Raw genomic sequence first — 18,866 nt, 5'->3', positions numbered from 1 at the left:
ATACAGTGTTTAATATAATAAAATGTATTGTTCTGTATAGTATCTAACCTGCTCCGACAGCTGTCCCTGGAGGTATACATTATAAAGTGCTTAATATAATATATTAGTATACATGAACCTCCTAAGATGGCGCAATTTGATTGGTTCGCTATCTCGGTATATTGGGCTCTATATATACCCATCACGCTAATAAAAACAAATAAGCCGCTAATAAAAACAAATAAATCCCGGCAAAGTGTTCACGTGTAGTATATACCATAACAATTATTCACCTCTGGGGCTATTCCACATTATTCACGGATTATTATTCCTCACTATTTACGGACTATTGACTTCGCCTTCGGCGAATAATTGTTAAATATACAATATAATACAAAGTCTTAACTGGTCCACTGTTAGTATATATCATATAGTGTTCCACTCCATATAGTATAGTGTATATATTATATAGTATACGTCTAACTTGCTCCAGCAGCTGTGGGCGTTAGTATATACTCTATACAGTATCATTCACAGTCACCTGCTCCAGCAGCTGTGGGCGTTAGTATATACTCTATAGTATCATCCAGTCACCTGCTCCAGCAGCTGTGGGCGTTAGTATATACTCTATAGTATCATTCACAGTCACCTGCTCCAGCAGCTGTGGGCGTTAGTATATACTCTATAGTATCATCCACAGTCACCTGCTCCAGCAGCTGTGGGCGTTAGTATATACTCTATAGTATCATTCACAGTCACCTGCTCCAGCAGCTGTGGGCGTTAGTATATACTCTATAGTACTATTCACAGTCACCTGCTCCAGCAGCTGGCGGAGGCGGTGCAGCTGTGACTCCAGCTGTTTGTTGTGGTCCTCCAGGATCTGCATGCGGGCCTCCAGGCGGCCCTTGTGCTGCCGCAGCAGCTTGGCCTCGGCCAGGAGCTCGGCGTCCCGCGGGCTGGGGGGCGACGCCGGCAGCATGTGGGGCGGCGAGGGCAGCGGGGACAGGCCCTTGCGGTCGTGCGCCCGCTTCAGCCGGTCGTACTCCCCCTGCAGCTTCCTGTGGGGGAGGGGTGGTGAGAGAGGGAGAGAGAGAGAGAGAGAGAGAGAATGGACTGTAAGCTATATTTATTTATATATTGACTGGTGCTGTCAGTTAAACGCGTTATTAACGGCGTTAATGCAAACCAATTTTAACGGCGTTAATTTATTTATCGCGCGATTAACGCAATTTTTTTTTTTTTTCATTTTTTTTTTTTCTTTGGCTCAAATCAAAGAAGCAGTAGCCTGACTGCTATGTTCAAGGCAGTATGTTTGTATTTTCATTGTTTAATTGCACAATAGGCTTTTTTTTTTTGCATCGTCCTCTTTTGATCAGTATATGCCAATGTTGTTATCAATAAGAAAACATTTGCACAAGGCAAACCGATGCACTTCTCCACGTTGATACGAGCATTAAAATGAGAAAAAATAATGGGACAAAGAAATCAAGGGATATTTAGCATAGAAAAAAAATTAATAGCGATTAAATATTTTAATAGATATAATATTTTAATTCATTTTAATTTGACAGCACTAATATTGACTATTAAATGTTTCATAGGCGAGTGTACAGTACAGCGTCCTCTGTAGGACAGTGCCAATCATTTGATCCCACTAAGAACGTTTTTGCATTGCGAAGCAATAAATCTCTCTGCTCACATGGCTCTGTTTTTCTGTGTGTTTGTGCGTGCATTCGCAAATGTGTGTGTGCCACTGTGCTGGTGCGTGTCTGTCTCTGTGTGTGCTGGTGCATGTGTCTGTCTGTATGTGTGCTTGCGCATGTGTGTGTGTGTGTGTGTCTGTCTCCATGTGCGTCCTTACACGGCTGTCTGTCTTTATGTGTGTGACTGTGCGTGCGTGTCTGTCTGTCTCTGTGCGTTCTTGTGTGTGCGTCTCGGTCTCCATGTGTGTCCTTGTGTGTGTGTGTGCCTCTATGTGTGTGCTGGTGAGTGTCTGTCTGTCTATGCATGTGATTGTGCATGTGTGTCTGTCTCTATGTGTGTGATTGTGCATGCGTGTGTGTCTGTCTCTGTGTGTGTGCGTCTGCCTCTGTGTGTGTGCGTCTGTCTCTGTGTGTGTGCGTCTGTCCCTTTGTGTGTGAGTGTGCATGTGTGTCTGTCTCTATGTGTGTGTGTCTGTCTCTATGTGTGTGCGTCTGTCTCTACGTGTGCCTCTATGTGTGTGTGTGTGTGTGTGTGTGTGTGTGTGTTCATGCGTGTGTGTGTGTGTGGTTACCTGTTCTCCTGCTCCAGGTCGCCGAGGACCCTCTCCAGCTCCCCCTTCTCCTCCGTCTCCATGGAGATGAGGATCTGGGCGGGGCTCCGCGGCTGGCTCAGCGGGGAGCCCTGGCTCAGAGACTGGCAGTAGTGCTGGATCAGCATGTGCTCGTCGTCTCTGCACGCACGCGCACACACACACACACACACACACACACACACACACACACAGAGAAGACACACACACACACAGAGAAGCACACACACACACAAATAGCCACGCAAACCCAAGAAGAGACACACAAGAACACACACACACACACACAAACATGCGACGACACACACACACACACACACACACACACACAATCGCACACAGACACATCCGCACATACAGAAACAGAAACACGCAGAAGCAGACAAAGACACACACACAAGCACACACACACACAGGATTTCATTAGTTGGGGAACAAAATGTGAGCAAAATAAGAATCAACCAAAATGACTGAAATTCAGCTCTGCTACTCTATTCCACACAAGCAGGAAGGAGCTATAGAGAGAGAGGCAGCGAGAGAGAGAGAGAGATCTTTTCAACCCTTCTTTTACTTTACAGTTTTAGTGGTATTTGGCAGGCAGTACCTGAAATACTTAAATGTAAACGGGAAAAAGGCGATTTGAAAAAATACCAAAAAAATAGAAGACTTCCAGAAACAGCTGTCAGTGAAGATAAAGCTGTTGAAATGGTTTGATTCTGACAAAGCCGTCTGGTGTCTGAACAATCTGTTCTTTTAGTCAAGGGTCTTGACAGATCTAATCACCCTCAAACACAGAATGGGTTGTAAAATCTGTTATGTTTTCCAGTAGATAATGTCATGTTCAGGTATTTCAGTGTGTGGCCAGTGAACCATACATCGACAGTTTGTGGCCAGTGAACCATACAACGGCAGATATCCCAGTGTTGGATAAAGTGGCATGCAAGGTTTGTCAAGCTAGGTGGGTATACCACCAAGAAATACATGTTTACACTTAATTAGGTGTGTATACCAATGAGATATGTGCCTATATCACTAAACTAGGTGCATCTAGCACTAACTAGGTGTGTGCATCACCAAGCTATGTGCACACTTAGCTAGCTGGGGGTAGCACTAAGCTAGCTGTGTGTAGCACTAAGCTACGTGCATACAGACAGCTCTATGCTCGGTACATATAGAACTATATAGAACTACACTTGGTGCACATAGCACTATGCTAGGGTCTTGTCTAGAGGCAAGCGGCAATCATGAATCAAGCTAATTGGATTTGCCGCGGATTGCAACAGGGTTGCAGTGTAAGTGAAATGGAGAAGGGTAAGGTTTAGAATGGAGGGTTACATCCTTTCCAGATTCCCAAATGAAGCTGCAACCCCCCCCCGCTCCCTCGCCCCAGTCACTTTCTCTCTTTGCTTGGTTAAATACATACAATATTACAATAATAATACATACAATACAAAGATAATTGGAGTACACACACAAAATAAAACAAGAACAAATGTTTGAATTGTATTGTACTCCAATGGCTACTGGGCAAGAAATACATCTTCTGTACAATGAAAGGCCCATATCCCTAACAATAAGGACCTATTGATGTTAAATATAATAATAATAATAATAATAATAATAATAATAAATGACTGCTTGTCATGGATAATCAATTATCTAATTGCAATTAACCAATCAACAACGATCCAATGATGGGAGGGCCAGCCCGTCTGTGACTCAGCCAGGCAGGAGGTATACACACAAACAATCCAGGAAGTGTAAAGCATCAAAGCGGTTCTCACATGCTCTCATTGGGAGAGATGCTGTCGTTGAGATACGTGCCGTTACGGTTCTCCATCTCGGCTAACCTGCAAGGTGGAAGGCAAGAGAAAGACAGCGAGGACCAAGTCAGCATCAACAACGTAGCGCTCCAGACACCTCCGTTCCCCAGGAAATCCCCAGACGTTTAAAGGTGACATATTATACCACCAGGTGTGAGCGTGATTAGCCGTTACAAGCCGTTTTGAAAATGTGTCTCTTCTGACTTTACAAGTGGGCGTGTCCACCTAGATGTATGACGATCTATCCAGCACACATCTAGGTGGACACGCCCACTTGTGATGTCGGAAGAGGCAGATTTTTTTTAAATGGCCTGTAACGGCTATTCACACTCACACCTGGTGGTATAATATGTCACCTTTAAAACCCTGTTCTTCCACAGGGATTCAGAGTTAATAATAAGTTCACTGCGATTATACAGGGCATCTCAGGACCACCAATGCGCTTTGCGTACTCAAGGAATTCGCTTCCTCATCCAATAACCCCTTATAAAGTAATCTTGGGATACGACTCTGCTGAACAACTGTTTTGGTTCGGAACACCCGGCTTCATCGCCCAGGTCCGACCGATCTCGGGGGTCAGACCCTTTATTTCTTCTTCCGAAGGGGATAAGCGATACGTGGTGACGCGCTTTGCCGGTTAGACTCCTAAGGTACGACTCAATCGACCAAGGGTCTGTAAAAGTGAGGCGCGGGGCTAATATTTCCCACTCCTGATGGAGGGGGGGATAAAACTGTAGGGCTTTCTCCGAACTCGCCTCTGGTAATTATCGGTCGACACAACAGAAGCAGGATGCTATTCTGGGTTTCTTTGTCCTGGTGACCATTTAGTCTAGAGATGAGATTCCCAACATTTGTTTCGTAAGCTTCTTTTTTTTTCTGATTCTGAAAAATCTGCGTCTTATAATCACTCTCCTGCCGCCCCAAAAGGGTCCCCGAACCACAGGTTGGGAAACGCTGGTTCCAATGTTCTTAGACACCGTGGCCTACGAGGCAAACCCTCTGTGCAACAGAGCCACCTCAGCACTGTTGGTGGAGTGACAGCCACTGTTAGATCCTGGAGGTTACTTTATGGCTAGGGCATGACGTGAGGAAACACAGCCACAAGAGGGTGTGTGTGAGAAAGTATGTGTGTGTGTGTGTGTCCTAGCCCCAGGTTACAGTGGCTGGTGTCAAGCGTCCCCTCTCTCTGGGATCAAACGCACAGCCTCTAGCTCCTATGCTGCTATTTATTAAGTGGAACGCCAGCTACCTCCTCCCCCCCCCCACCCCAATACACACACACACACACAAATACACACACACATACCTCGCAGCGATCTATCGGCTGATTGATTGATAGACAGATTCATCGATTTGATTTGACTGGCTACTCTCTTTTCCTTTTGCCATTAAATATCATTCCTCTTACATCATTAAAGGTCCCATGGCATGCTACTTTATGGATGCTTATATATAGGCGTTAGTGGGCCCTTAATACGGTATTTGAAGACGTTCAATAAATTCCAGCCTTGGTGCAGAATTACAGCCACTACGAGCCAGTCCCACAATGAGCTTTCCACAAACGTGCCGTTTTTTAGAGGCGGGTCAAGGTGGAGGGTGGGGGTGTGGCCTTGAGCAGCTTGCAGCCACGGTACCATGCGCTCGTGTTTACAGTGGATCTATCGCAACGGCTCGGATTCATAATATCATCCGAAGGCGCAAAACAGCTTTTGGCCGTGTTCTGTAATTATTCTAGTCAGCATTCTAATATGCTCCGGCGGGAGTATTGGACCTCTGTATCTAAATAATATAAGATAATATAAGATAATATATATCATCATGGCCAAAGGCTGTGTGCACCTCCGCACCTTCCACGTCAATCTGAAGCACAGACTGAGCGGTGACGTGGAGGAGGAGAAAGGGATCGTTGCCGTTTGCGGACTCCCGGTACTTCCACAGCGAGACTCGTAGTGGGGCTAATCTCGGCCATGGTTGAGAAGGAATTGGGGGAAAAGGAACTTTGGCTTTGACTCGCTGAAGTTCTGATTGAACAGTGACGAAGGGGAGAAAGGGATTGTTGCCCGGGATTGTCTACCCCCGGAGCAAAGCTGCCGGAGCACCACCAACAATGTTAGAAAACCTCATAAAGTTAAATTCTCTTGCCATACCTTTAAACGACAATAACGTCACACTTTAACCATTGTGTATATGTACTCGAATCTATATACTATATGAACCGTATATGCTCTTGAATATACTTGTTTGAATGAATGCCATTGTATAGACACAGAATGTGTTCAATTTGCAGACTGCATCTGACGGTTGTCTTAAAAGCAAGATACTCAGTAAACAGTCAAAAAGACGGTCAAACTTCTAACCTTGCTCGTCCTCTGATAGCTACTCTGCATTCTGTCTAGATGTGTTCTCTAGAAACTCGCTGGTGCCGGTCAAAGATCCTTGACCTTTACCTCATATTGATACATCCTCAGTCTTCCCTGTGAGTGGCTTTGGATAAGGGTGTCAGCAGAATATCTAAGTGTAAAAATGCTTTTGGAATTGGAGAAAAAAATAAAAAAAACGCCAATGTGCTCGGATGCGCCCTGTGTCATTCCGGGTAAGTCTCCCCGCCGATCGTTTTTACCGGTTCTTACCGGCTGGCGTAGTGCTCAATGCGAGTGTGCGTGTCATCATGGGAGAGCTGGGGGGAGGAGCCAGGCCTGAGAGATCGGGATAGAGATAGATGGAGAGAAAGAAGGAGAGAGAGAGAGAGAAATACAGTCAAGCCCAAACCAAGTCTCTAGATATCATAACTATTTGTGGAGACACAGCTGTGACGTGACACACACACACACACACACACACACACACACACACACACACACACACACACACAGAAAGAAGTGCGTGAGCGTAACGTAATGAGGATGAGGAGGGCACAAGCTGCGGGATGAAGAGCATCCTCGTCATTTCGACCTATAGATTGCATACAGTGCGCACAGGAAGTGACGTCACACGATGAGCAAGGACACATGTAATTAGTGTCTGGTGTGATTAAGAGAGAGTGAGAGGGAGTGAGAGAGAGCTCAGGAACCTCAAACCTCTCATCTTCAGAGTCATCCCACTGCACTTGAATCACATTTTTGTAATCATGAAACTGCACTTTATCTATTTGTTCAAAATAATTGCACTATGGCGCATATCCTCCACACATACATACATACATACATACATGCATACATACATACATACATACATACATACATACATACATACATACATACATACATACATACATACATACATACATACATATCTTAACTTATCTGTTCAGAGGAGATCTTTTATTCTGGATTCTCATGTATTTAGTATGTAATATTCAAAGATTAAAAAAATGCATTGAATTAGAATTAATTGTTATGAGGGGCAGTGTGTGTGGTTTGTGCGTGCGCTTGTGTGTGTGTGTGTGCGCGTGCGTGAGCTGTACTCACAGATGTTCTACGGGCCAGAAGTTGATCAGAGTGACAGGACTGCAAGACAAAAAGAACGTGGAGATGATGACACAGGAAGTGGGAGGAGACCAGACCGCAAAGCATGATGGGAGACGTAGTGTGCAAAGCAGCCGGGATGTGCAGCTCAACACAAGCATAGAGAATGTTACACAATGAAATACAAATTGGAGTTGCAGCAGACACGCACACAAAATCGTCCCGTTACAAAAGAGCAGGTTGTGAGTGAGGGCATATTGGGAATTGAACCAAGAACCTTTCAGCTGGGAGACTCAACACTCAACACCCTAAACCAGGGCTTTCAAAGTGTGTTAGACTCCAAGGAAACAAAGAACTTTTTTTTTTTGGCAGAGCACCTTCAGTACGTCAAATACACCATGTTGTCTCTTATCATGTTGGCATGGCTTAATCAGATGTTCTCCATCAGTGTGTGAGATTGTGTAAGGGAGAGAGAGTGAGGGAGTGAGTGGGTGTGTGAGAGAGAGTGTAAGGGAGTGTAAGAGTGTGTGTCTGTGTACGACAGAGTGTATTTGTAAGCGAGAGAGTGTGTGTTTGTGTAAGAGAGAGTGTGTATGCAAGTGAGTGAGTGAGTGAGTGAGTGAGTGAGTGAGTGAGTGAGTGAGTGAGTGAGTGAGTGAGTGAGTGAGTGAGTGAGTGAGTGAGTGAGCGAGCGAGCGAGCGTCATGGGGTCCTTACGTCTCCATGTTGTCTCCTTCCAAGATGGTCTGGACAGGCAGGTAGCCCATGCGCGGGTGCTTGGCGAAGTATCGCTTGGTCCTGAACTTGTTCTTCAGGACCTTCGCAAAGTCCCTCACGTCCTCCCCGGACGTCGTCTGGGGGTGGGGGGGGGGGAGAGAGACATAGACAGAGAAGGAGAGACAGAGAGAGAGAGAGACATAGGTAGACAGAGAGACAGAGATTTATAACAGGTTATAAAGGCAGACAGTGACAGACAGACGAAAATGGCTTTGTTTAGCGCACGCACACACGCACACGCGCACACGCACACACACACACACACGTACCGGAGTGCAGTATTCCACCATGGGGTACTGCATCTTGTGGCCCTTGGCAACTCGGCCCGAGAAGAAGCAGCTCTGGCAGATGTCATAGTTGAAATGTTTCAGACTGCGGTACCTGGAGGCGGGAGACACAGAGAGAGAGGAAAGAGAGAGGAGAGAGGAGAGAGAGAGAGAGAGAGAGAGAGAGAGAGAGAGAGAGAGAGAGAGAGAGAGAGAGAGAGAGAGAGAGAGTCACAGAGAAAAGAGACACAGAGAGAGAAGGATTAAGAGAGAGACAGAGGGGGAGTGATACAGAGGGGGAGGGAGAGACATAATATTATCTCACACTTTTCAGACACAAGTGCAATTCCTAGTTCGGTCGATTATTCATCTGCTTCGGCGATGCACTGCAAATGTTTATTTTCCCAGCCAATAGTGAGTTGAAAGAAAGACAGACAGACTGAGAAACACAGATCGGGGGACAGGCAGTAAGAGAGGGGGCGAGAGAGAGTCAATCAAAGCAGTAAGTGAGCATCAGCGAGAGAGGGAGAGAGGGAGAAACAGGGGGAGGGAGAGAGAAGAACCTAAGAGACAGAGTGGAAGGGGGAGAGTAGGAGAGGGGACTGACAGGAAGCAGATTTACAACAATGTTTTTCCTCGAGGTCGGGGCTGTAAAAATTCCTGAACAGCAGGACTCCCAACTGAGGACCCTGATTAAAACGTGTACACCCCCCCCCCTCCACGTCAAGACCTACAATAGACCAGCCCCACCTACCCTTTAAGATCACCACAACAAACCAGTGGCACCGCCCCTTTAAGACCACAACAAACCAGTGGCACCGCCCCTTTAAGATCACCACAATTGTATACCTTTTTTAAATAATACAAAAGCATCATCTTGTTTTCTACAAAGATCTTATTTCAAGATAACCGACTGGAGAAACGTAATGTGGTCTGAGAAAAGTAGATTTGTCAAGGTCAAACTTTACAAAGACGAGTGACCATGACAACGAAAAGCCACCATTTTATGAACCACCCTGAGAAGACGTCCTATTGGCCCGGGTGAGACTCCTGTGTTCCCCCGGCGTACCTGAAGCCGATGATGGGGCACTCCTTGCAGATGTTGCACTTGGCCTGGTGCTTGGCCGTCTCGGCGGCGGCCACGCGGTGCAGGACGGGCAGCCACACCATGGACTGGGGCTCCAGACGCATCCAGTCCAGGAACATGGCCGCCTCCAGCTCCGGCTTATTGTTGGCCTGCACAGGGGGGGGGGAAGACAGGACAAAGACGGATCAAAGCCCAGTTGGAGGTTTTGCTTGAATCGTTTTTTTAAAAAAGGTCCCATTTTATACCACCGGGTGTGAGTGTGATTAGCCATTACAAGGCGTTTTGAAAAATCGGCCTCTTCTGACATCACAAGTGGGCGACACAGAATGGCTTGTAACGGCTAATCACAATCGAACTTGGCATAATATGGGACCTTTTATCGTTTAACAGGTGCTCTGGTGTTTACTACGCTCTGGGCCAAAGTGACCCAGACTAGGGCGGTGTTCATTGGGGTTTGAACCCGGGACCTTTTGGCTGAGAGTCAAAAGTACTCAATAATACGCCGGCGTCTCATACACGCAAATACACACACCTCTCTTGCCCTACGACGATGGATTGACAGTTGGGGATTGAACAGCGGTTAGGTCATGTGATGCACACCTGTACCTCGCCACTGATTGGTTCGCGCTGTAACCATATCAGTCACACCCTCCACTCGCGGAAGCGAAACCAGAGATGAATCAAAACACACAATGGAGACGGTGTCGTGTTGGATAGACTCTATCCACAGAAAACAGTGATTTTACGCGTGGGTGGAGAGGGACGGAGGAACAACAGTGGGGAAAATCACTTCTTGGCAAAGGGAAACGCAAACAAAAAAATGAAAAAAAAAATCGAAAAAGGGGGAGAACGTTGAGTGAGAGGCAAAACTGGCTGGTTATCCCATGGAGGATTTATGGGTAATCCTGCGAGATTACAGGGGGATCTAGAGAGGAAGCAGGTTGGAGAGAAGGGTAGGTGGGGTGGTAATGTGTATCCGTGCGTCTGTCTCTAGTTCTTGAGCGGACCCCTCCTTCCAGACAGTTGAAGCGTACAATCGATAACGGACGCAATGACGGAAGTGTGAAGTGCTGCACGGACGTGAACGTAAACGTACTGCATTTATATGGCGCTTTTGTAGCCAGTGGCCATTCAAAGAGCTTCACCGTAGTGCCTAACATTCACCGATTCATGCACGCATTCACACAACCGATGGCGGAGTCAACCACGCAAGGCGACAGCCAGCTCGTCAGGAGCAGTCAGGGTTAGGTGCTTTGCCCAGAGACACTTCGACGCTCAGCGAGGAGGAGCCGAGGGATCGAACTAGCAACCTTCCGGTCACCAGCCAACCCGCGCTACCTCCTGAACCACATGCCGCCCCTCGACACGTTTCTAAAAACCCGAAAGGGGTGAGTATGTTGCAGCAAGTAAGGTCTGCATGATAACAGCGAGATACTGAAAGCAGTCCCTCACTCTAATGTTGTTGACTAAAGCTTTACAATGGAAGGAACTAAAGAGGGAGGGTTCTCTAGATGTTTGCTAAGGGAGTACATGAGGTTTGGGTGATTTAATGGGCCGCTAGTTGCTAGGCTAACCTTTCAGTCCAAATAGAGTATATTGGTTGGCTTTTTGCTCGTTGTTAGCTAGCCCTCCGGCAAAGCAGAGCATTTTAACTGTTAGTTAGCCGTTGGCGTATGCTAGCGGTTCACTTGAACCGTCATTCACTATCATTACTTGAGCTATTTGGATGATTTAGGAATTTAGGGTTATATAACCTCTCTCTATTTGATAAAAGGTTCTAGGTTCAAAACAACCTCCTACACATCCTTGAGCAAGACACCTCGAACCTGGGTCCAGACCTCTGTCCATTCGCTCCACTCAACCGAGTTCATGACACATGACACAACGGTTTCGCTGTTGAAAAAGCAATTATCCAATGAGCACTGAGGGTGCCTAAAGATTATCCAATCAGTGATTAACCAGGTGTTATGTGATGAAACAACAACGGCGACCGCTATAGAGAACATAGATTTTGCTATCGAAACGGTTCTTAAATCGATCGACAGCATGCCTTCTCAATATCGCCCGGCATCTGCCTCACTCAGCTTAACTCTTAAATCCCCGGATGAACCAGTTTGTTGGCACGGCATCGGCGTCGACTCAGATTACGTACGATTCATGGGTGGATTACTGCACGGGCACACCGGGCACATGCCCAGGGGCCCCCCTGAGCCGCCCCACAAGTTACTAACAGTGGGGTCCAGGGCCCCACAAGTTACTAACAGTGGGGCCCAGGGCCCCACAAGTTACTAACAGTGGGGCCCTGGGCCCCACTGTTAGTAACTGAAGTAGACTGAGCCGCCCCACAAGTTACTAACAGTGGGGCCCAGGGCCCCACAAGTTACTAACAGTGGGGTCCAGGGCCCCACAAGTTACTAACGGTGGGGCCCTGGGCCCCACCGTTAGTAACTTTTAATGTTGCATTGTCTAAGCAATCAGTAGAGAAATACAAAAATGCAAGCGAAAAAAGCAATAGTAGGCCTATTACTACTGAGTAAATAAATTAATAAAAAGATCAATAGGGGGCACTATTTCAGTTTGTGAATTTGAGACCGGTCACGAACAAGACACTGTCATTTAAACATGGAGCAATGGCGAACTCTTAAGTGGAGCGTTGAAGCAATGAATTTATTCAGTTCAGATCATTTAACAAGCCTGGAGGTGATGCAACCCCAAAAGGACTGCTACGAATTATACTCGATTGTGGACTGCAATCTATGTTTCCAAATGTGTAGGCCTATTTAGTACTATGGCTTTTTCTGACTCTGCCCGTCAGTAATTGCGAAGGGGAGCGGTCATTCTGTCTTCTGTCCAGGATAAAAAATGAACTGATGATGAAAATGTCACAAAAACGCCTCAAGGCACTTTCTCTCATGGCAATTGAGAGCGACCTAAGCCTTACCAATGTACTGGACTTTGATGATATCGTGGAGGATTTTGCACGGAACAGAGCCCGAAAAAAATGCATTTCATAGGTGAAATGCATTACTGTCAATTAATGTAAGGAACTGTTCGTATTGAGTTGCTTTAAGTCGTTTTTATTTGTGGTTGAAAGCTGAGCATTCGAAATTCGTTCAAATCGCCAAGAATTTCATAAATTATATATATTTTTTATCCTGTTTTGGTTCAATAAAGATGCATTTATTTGTATAATTATTGTGAGGTTGCCTTTCCTGTGCTACAAATCCTGCTGAGTTGCAGGTATAGGCCAATGACTTATTATCGCCAATAAGTGTGTGTGTATTCTGGGTGCGTGTGTTTATGTTGGAAGGGGGGGGGGGGGCCTGCGGAGTCCACGTGCCCAGGGGCCCGATATGTCATAATCCGTCTATGGCCGTAAGAGGTCTTTTACAGGTGGACCATTAATGCTTATTTTCATGGAGGCTGACAGACTGTTGCCCTTGAAGCCTGATCTATTCAGAGAGAGGGAGTGAAGTTTTGATCATTTTATACTTTGGTATAATATTAACATTTTTGTTTTTCGAGGCAGCAGGCGTGTGTTGCTTAGGCGGCCACCTAAGCTGTTGAGTGCTGTGTGAAACCCTGCACTAACTTCTTCCCTGCTACTTAGGAAAAAAGTTCAAACCAAATGAGATGGGTGGGTGGCGGGGGGGGCGGTTACGTACAAACTGGAAGCAGCTGCGGACGGAGGGCTCGATGTTGGAGCCTCCGAAGGACGCCACCTCCCCCAGCTGGCGGGGGATCTGGATGGAGTCGTGGAGCAGCAGGCCCAGGCGCCGCTGGTCACAGAAACCCGTGGCGCTGGCCACCTGCCGGAACAGGACTGAGGAGGAGGAGGAGGAAGAGGAGGAGGAGAGAGGAGGAGGAGGAGGAGGAGGAGGAGGAGGAGGAGGAGGAGGAGGAGGAAGAGGAGGAGGAGAGAGGGAGGTGGAGGAGGAAGAGGAGGAGGAGGGAGAGACGGGGATGGAGGAGGAAGAGGGAGAGACGGGGATGGAGATGGAGGGGGGGAGAGAGAGAGAGAGAGAGAGAGAGAGAGAGAGAGAGAGAGAAGGAGGAGGAGGAGGAGAAGAAGGAGAGAGGGAGGTGGGAGAGGAGGAGGAGGAGGAAATAAAGAAAGAGGTGGAGGGAGAGAGAGAGAGAGAGAGAGAGGGAGGAGGAGGAGAAGGAGAGTGGGAGTTGGAGAAGAGTGGGGGAGGTGGAGGAGAGGAGAGGGAGAGAGGAGGAGGGGATGGAGTAGAGAGAGGGAGGTGGAGGAGGAGGGAGAGAGAAGAGGGGAGGTGGAGGAGAGTAGAGAGAGGAGAGGAGAGGTGAGGTTGGAGGAGAAAGGAAGAGGAGGAGAAGGGATAGGGGAAGGTGATGGTGGACGAGGGGATGGAGAAGGAGGAAGAGAAGAGAGGGGAGGTTGAAGATGGGGGGGAGGGGGAGGAGGTGGAGTACAGAGGAGAGGGCGAGGAGGGGATGGAGGAGAAGGACGGGTGGAGTGAGAGGACGGGAAAAGGGAGGCGGGTAGAAGGAAGGGAGGAGGGAGCACAAAGGGGACGAGGGAGGAAAGAGGGAAAGAGAGAACGAGAGAGAAAAAACAAAATCAATAAAACAACTCTATAAAAAACAACTAAATAAAAGGTCCATGAGAACCAAGTGAAGCTGTGGAAAATGAGTGAATGCCGTGGAAACGCAGTGAAGCTGTGCAGCATAGTTAATAACACTGCCCCTCCAAAGGTCCGCACCGCCCAGGAAGAGTGAACTGCGCTCCGCTCAATGTTGCGGGCAGAGTCTATTTAAATATACACTCGTTCTTAGGTTTCATTCAAATGACACAAACTCTCCCTTTGACTTCTGGTGATTCACCGTGCTCTGTGTGTTTTTGTATGTTTTTGTTTGTGTGTGTCTGTGCTTGGTTGTAGGTGTGTTTGTGTGCTTGTATAGTTGTAGGTGTGTGTATAGTTGTAGGTTTGTGTGTGTTTGTGTGTGTTTATAGTTGTAGGGATGTATGTGTGAGTGGTTGTGTGTGTACGGGTGTACGGTTGTGGGTGTGTGTGTGTGTGTGTGTGTGTGTGTGTGTGTGTGTGTGTGTGTGTGTGTGTGTGTGTGTGTGTGTTGTGAGAGAGAGAGAGAGCATGTGTGTAGAGTGCATTGTGTGTGTGTGTGTGTGTGTGTGTGTGTGTGTGTGTGTGCGTTTGTGTGAAAGAGAGAGAAGGGAGCATGCGGGAAGAGTGCATTGTGTGTAAGTATAGACGTGCGTGTGCATATTACGCAGCACTTTGCTAACCTGTGGTTACTCGGAACAATTCACAATTAGTGACTCACATCCGTCCACATAGGGTGGCATCAACAAAGTAATGGCCTGTGTGTGTGTCTGTGTGACTCACATCTGTACTTGTCCTCGAGGTGGGCCTTGCAGAGAGAGATGATCCCCGTCTTGAACGACAGCGTCCTGATCTTCCCTGTGCGGCCCCTAGCAACAGCATAGCAACCACACCCCATGGAATCCTGTTATTCTGCCATTTGTAGCCAAAAAACACCCCCCTCTGTGTGTGTGTGTGTGTGTGTGTGTGTGTGTGTGTGTGTGTGTGTGTGTGTGTGTGTGTGTGTGTGTGTGTGTGTGTGTGTGTGTGTGTGTGTGTGTGTGTGTGTGTGTGTGTGTGCGTGCGTGCGTGCGTGTGTGTGTGTGTGCGTGTGTGTGAGTATGTGTGTGTGTGTGTGTGTGTGTGTGTGTGTGTGTGTGTGTTTCACAAAAGATGTATTGTGTGTTAGAATGATAATAACAAAATGTAAGACACTCGGTTGCGACTTCTTAATGCGTCATCGTCAAGTTTAGGTCAGAGGAGGATAAGGCTGATACTTAGAATCTGTTGAGTCTCAGCCTTCATATGAAATAACGTTTGTTTATATATCCACAAATATGTTCCTTGAGTAGCATTAGCATTTGGGAACAAAGCCCACCTCAATGTGTCGTTCTACCGGAGGCTAAAGACTCAAACTAAAAACTTCTTAAGACTATAACTCAGATTACGATAAATTGGACGCGATCGGTAGAAGTAGGCGACCACGCGGATGTCAAACATGCGTCCGTCCCTTCAAGCCCCCCTTTATCGAAATTATTCGTCATTTAAAAAATAGCGTGTCATGAAAAGGTAGTGTAGTAAAAAAAACACAAACAAGACAGAAAAGACAGCTACAGTTTAAGCTCTGCATTGCGTTGCTAGAGATATCGACCTTGATAGGCTCTTCGATGTCCAAAATGTTAAGCGTTTGTAGATTGTAAATTCCACACCCACAATTCGTTGACTGATTTCCCCGTCTCCATGGAGACCCCCCCTGGCCTTCACTAACGGATTGTTCAACGTGACAAAACGGAAGCGACATAGATCATAAAACAAGTCATTTGAAAAAGATGAATATGCATTTGCCGCATTTAGCAGACGATGTTATCCAAAGTGATATTTATTTAATTTTTTTGCCGATAAAATCCCAAGTATTCCCGCTGATAAAATCCCAATTACGCTAGCCACCTCGTCGCCCCGCCCTGGCATACATAGCGTACGTGTATAATAAGTACGGTTTGAAGACTTATATACATCCAGGTGTGGACGCGGTCGCACTGTACGCAGGTCTTACGTGTCGTAAACGTTGAGCAGCCAGTTGAGGCACATGTCGACGCAGAGCGGCACGCTGACCAGGTGGGCGTGCGTGGCCTCCAGCTGTTGGTACAGGCTGGTCAGGCAGGCCACCAGCGTGGGCGTGTCCAGCAGCTGCTCGTTCTGCTTCAGGCCGTGCTGCTCAATCACCTCACACGCCGCCGGCATCCCCAGCAGGTCCACTAGGGGGCGAGAGAGAGAGCCATGGGGTTAGAGAGAGAGAGAGAGAGAGAGAGAGAGAGAGAGAGAGAGAGAGAGAGGGAGAGGGAGAGGGAGAGGGAGAGAGGGAGAGAGAGAGAGAGAGCCATGGGGTTAGACAGAGAGAGAGCGAGGCGAGATAAAGAGAGAGACAGGGGGTTAGATAGAGAGAGCGAGAGACAGGGGTCTAGAGAGCGAGAGACAGGGGTCTAGAGAGAGAGACAGGGGGTTAGATAGAGAGAGCGAGAGACAGGGGTCGAGAGAGAGAGAGAGAGAGAGAGAGAGAGAGAGAGAGAGAGAGAGAGAGAGAGAGAGAGAGAGAATTGAGAGATATATGAGGGAGATAGGGAGACATTGGGTTAAAGAGATGAGGGAGAGAGAGACAGGGAGGGATGGGGGTTAGAGAGACTAGGGGGAGAGGGAGAGAGACATGAGGGAGAGAGGGAATCATTGGGTTAGAGAGATGAGGGAGGGAGATTTGAGGGAGGGAGAGAGATGAGAGAGAGGTGAGACCGAGAAAGAGAGACAAAGAGGCGGAGAGGAATAGGAAATATTATCTGGTACTTTTTAAACATTTGAGAGACAAGGAGAGAGACGGGGCTCGTGACAGACGGACACAGACAGCCAGAGACAGAGAGAGAGGAGAGCTGTGATGATTAGAGAGTGGCACTGTGCATCTGTGCTTCACGCCCGCTGCCAGCTAAATGGCAGCTACATGCACAGTCACACACATATAGCTGACACAGTCACACACACATACAGCTGACAGTCACACACACACACACACACACACACACACACACACACACACACACACACACCAAAGAGGTGGAGGGAGAGGGAAGGTGGTGATGGCATAAGATGAGAGAAAACAATGAGCGAGAGACAGAGATAGAGAGAGAGAGAGAGAGAGAGAGAGAGCGAGAGACAGTGAGACGAAGAAGAATAGATAAGTGTGGAAAGAGAGAAAGAGAGAGGACAGAAAGTAGGGAGACAGACTCACAGGTTGACAGACAGACAGACAGAATGACAGGCTACTCACAGCACAAAGCCTTCTGCAGGCGGCGGAGTTTCATGGCTGTTCGGTAGGCTGAGAAACGCACGTTGTTCAGGTCGGCTGGAAAACAAAACCACAGAAGAAGAGACACCACTGAAATACACCACTTAAAAAGCAGACGGCAAGGGACTCAAACAAGCCCCTTCGAATTGAGGAGAATGGATTGGAATGAGCCTCTTAAGCGAAGAGCGGTCGTAGTTGCAACTCAACAAGTGAAAAACAAAACAAAGAAAAAATTAAACAGAGGGCAGACTCACCCAGGGACTGGTACAGCTCGGCCATCTTGGGATGGTCCCAGCATGTTGTCTGGGTCTGGTGGCTGCGAGAGAGGGAGAAAAAGAACGAGATGAATCACAATTGGCCACCATCACCCCAACAGCAGTTTGCGTTGCCAGTACGCACACATGGGACTCCTGGGGGGTGAAGTCCTGCGATGGAGGGGAAGTTTAGGTTTTAATTGGCAACCTGTTGAGGATAAGTGTCGGAATAAACACTTCAGAAACTGTGCAATCATTCAGTGTGGAACACACTGATGGGATGTGTGCTGTCCAATCAGAAGGCAAATAGAAATCGTGCTGAAGAAATGTAGGTGGATCCATTTTTTTCTTCATGCCAGTGTTTTATAATGATGGGTGAGAATTGCATTGCACTTTCCCCACAGGCCAGACACAAGCCGGTCACACTGCACCAGTCTGAGACACCAGTGTGAGGAAGAGGAGGTGAGCAGAGAAGAGTCGTGAAGAGGAGAGGAGGAGAGAGCAGAGGAGGGGGGCAAGGAGTGGAGAGGGAGGTGTGTGCGTGTGCGTGTGTGTGTGTGTGTGTGTGTGTGTGTGTGTGTGTGTGTGTGTGTGTGGGAGACACACTACATACATTTGGGCCACATACTGAAATATTACTCGTTATAGCAATCAATAATGACACTGAAATAACTATTTTATGTTTTATATATATATATATATATACACACACACACTATTTTTTTTTTTATTAATGCAGAACTCCAGAGCTTCCGTCTCTCACAAAAACTAATGTACGATCAAATGTGTGGCTGTGTTTGACTGGAAACTGAATGTGCGGCTGATACAAAAAGAAAACCTATATATTTGACGAATAGTTGAAACCACTTAGTATGGGGGGAGCAAGGCTATAGATTAACATTTGGAAGAAGCTCCAACAGGAACCACATGTACTACATTGACGCCACGTTTTATTTATAGTGATGGGGTATGAAACAAACACCGAACAGAGCTGTCCACTTTTCTAGAAATTGCCTCTACGAAGTAG

The 18,866-nt window shown here is 47.2% G+C and overlaps 1 protein-coding gene across 8 annotated transcripts in view; it reads right to left on the bottom strand.

Annotated features, from left to right (window-relative positions):
- The window catches only part of dmd (dystrophin), a 72,984-nt gene that overhangs the window by 5,773 nt on the left and 48,345 nt on the right, over positions 1-18,866 (bottom strand). For 7 of the 8 annotated variants that reach the window (XM_060048906.1, XM_060048909.1, XM_060048905.1 and 4 more), the window contains 13 exons: positions 17,840-17,901; positions 17,568-17,642; positions 16,308-16,509; positions 15,059-15,144; positions 13,355-13,512; positions 9,672-9,838; positions 8,606-8,717; positions 8,277-8,413; positions 7,563-7,601; positions 6,726-6,791; positions 4,057-4,122; positions 2,255-2,413; positions 794-1,037 (listed from right to left, as the gene is read on the bottom strand). In XM_060048906.1, coding sequence (XP_059904889.1) covers positions 794-1,037; positions 2,255-2,413; positions 4,057-4,122; positions 6,726-6,791; positions 7,563-7,601; positions 8,277-8,413; positions 8,606-8,717; positions 9,672-9,838; positions 13,355-13,512; positions 15,059-15,144; positions 16,308-16,509; positions 17,568-17,642; positions 17,840-17,901 — 1,573 coding nt within the window. Of the gene's footprint in view, positions 1-793; positions 1,038-2,254; positions 2,414-4,056; positions 4,123-6,725; positions 6,792-7,562; positions 7,602-8,272; positions 8,414-8,605; positions 8,718-9,671; positions 9,839-13,354; positions 13,513-15,058; positions 15,145-16,307; positions 16,510-17,567; positions 17,643-17,839; positions 17,902-18,866 lie in introns of those variants that run through there. The other variant, XM_060048912.1, reaches the window with a different exon arrangement.

The sequence above is a fragment of the Gadus macrocephalus genome, chromosome 4, assembly GCF_031168955.1.
Source record: "Gadus macrocephalus chromosome 4, ASM3116895v1".
Taxonomy (NCBI): domain Eukaryota; kingdom Metazoa; phylum Chordata; class Actinopteri; order Gadiformes; family Gadidae; genus Gadus; species Gadus macrocephalus.
This window is presented reverse-complemented; position numbering and strand designations above follow the sequence as displayed.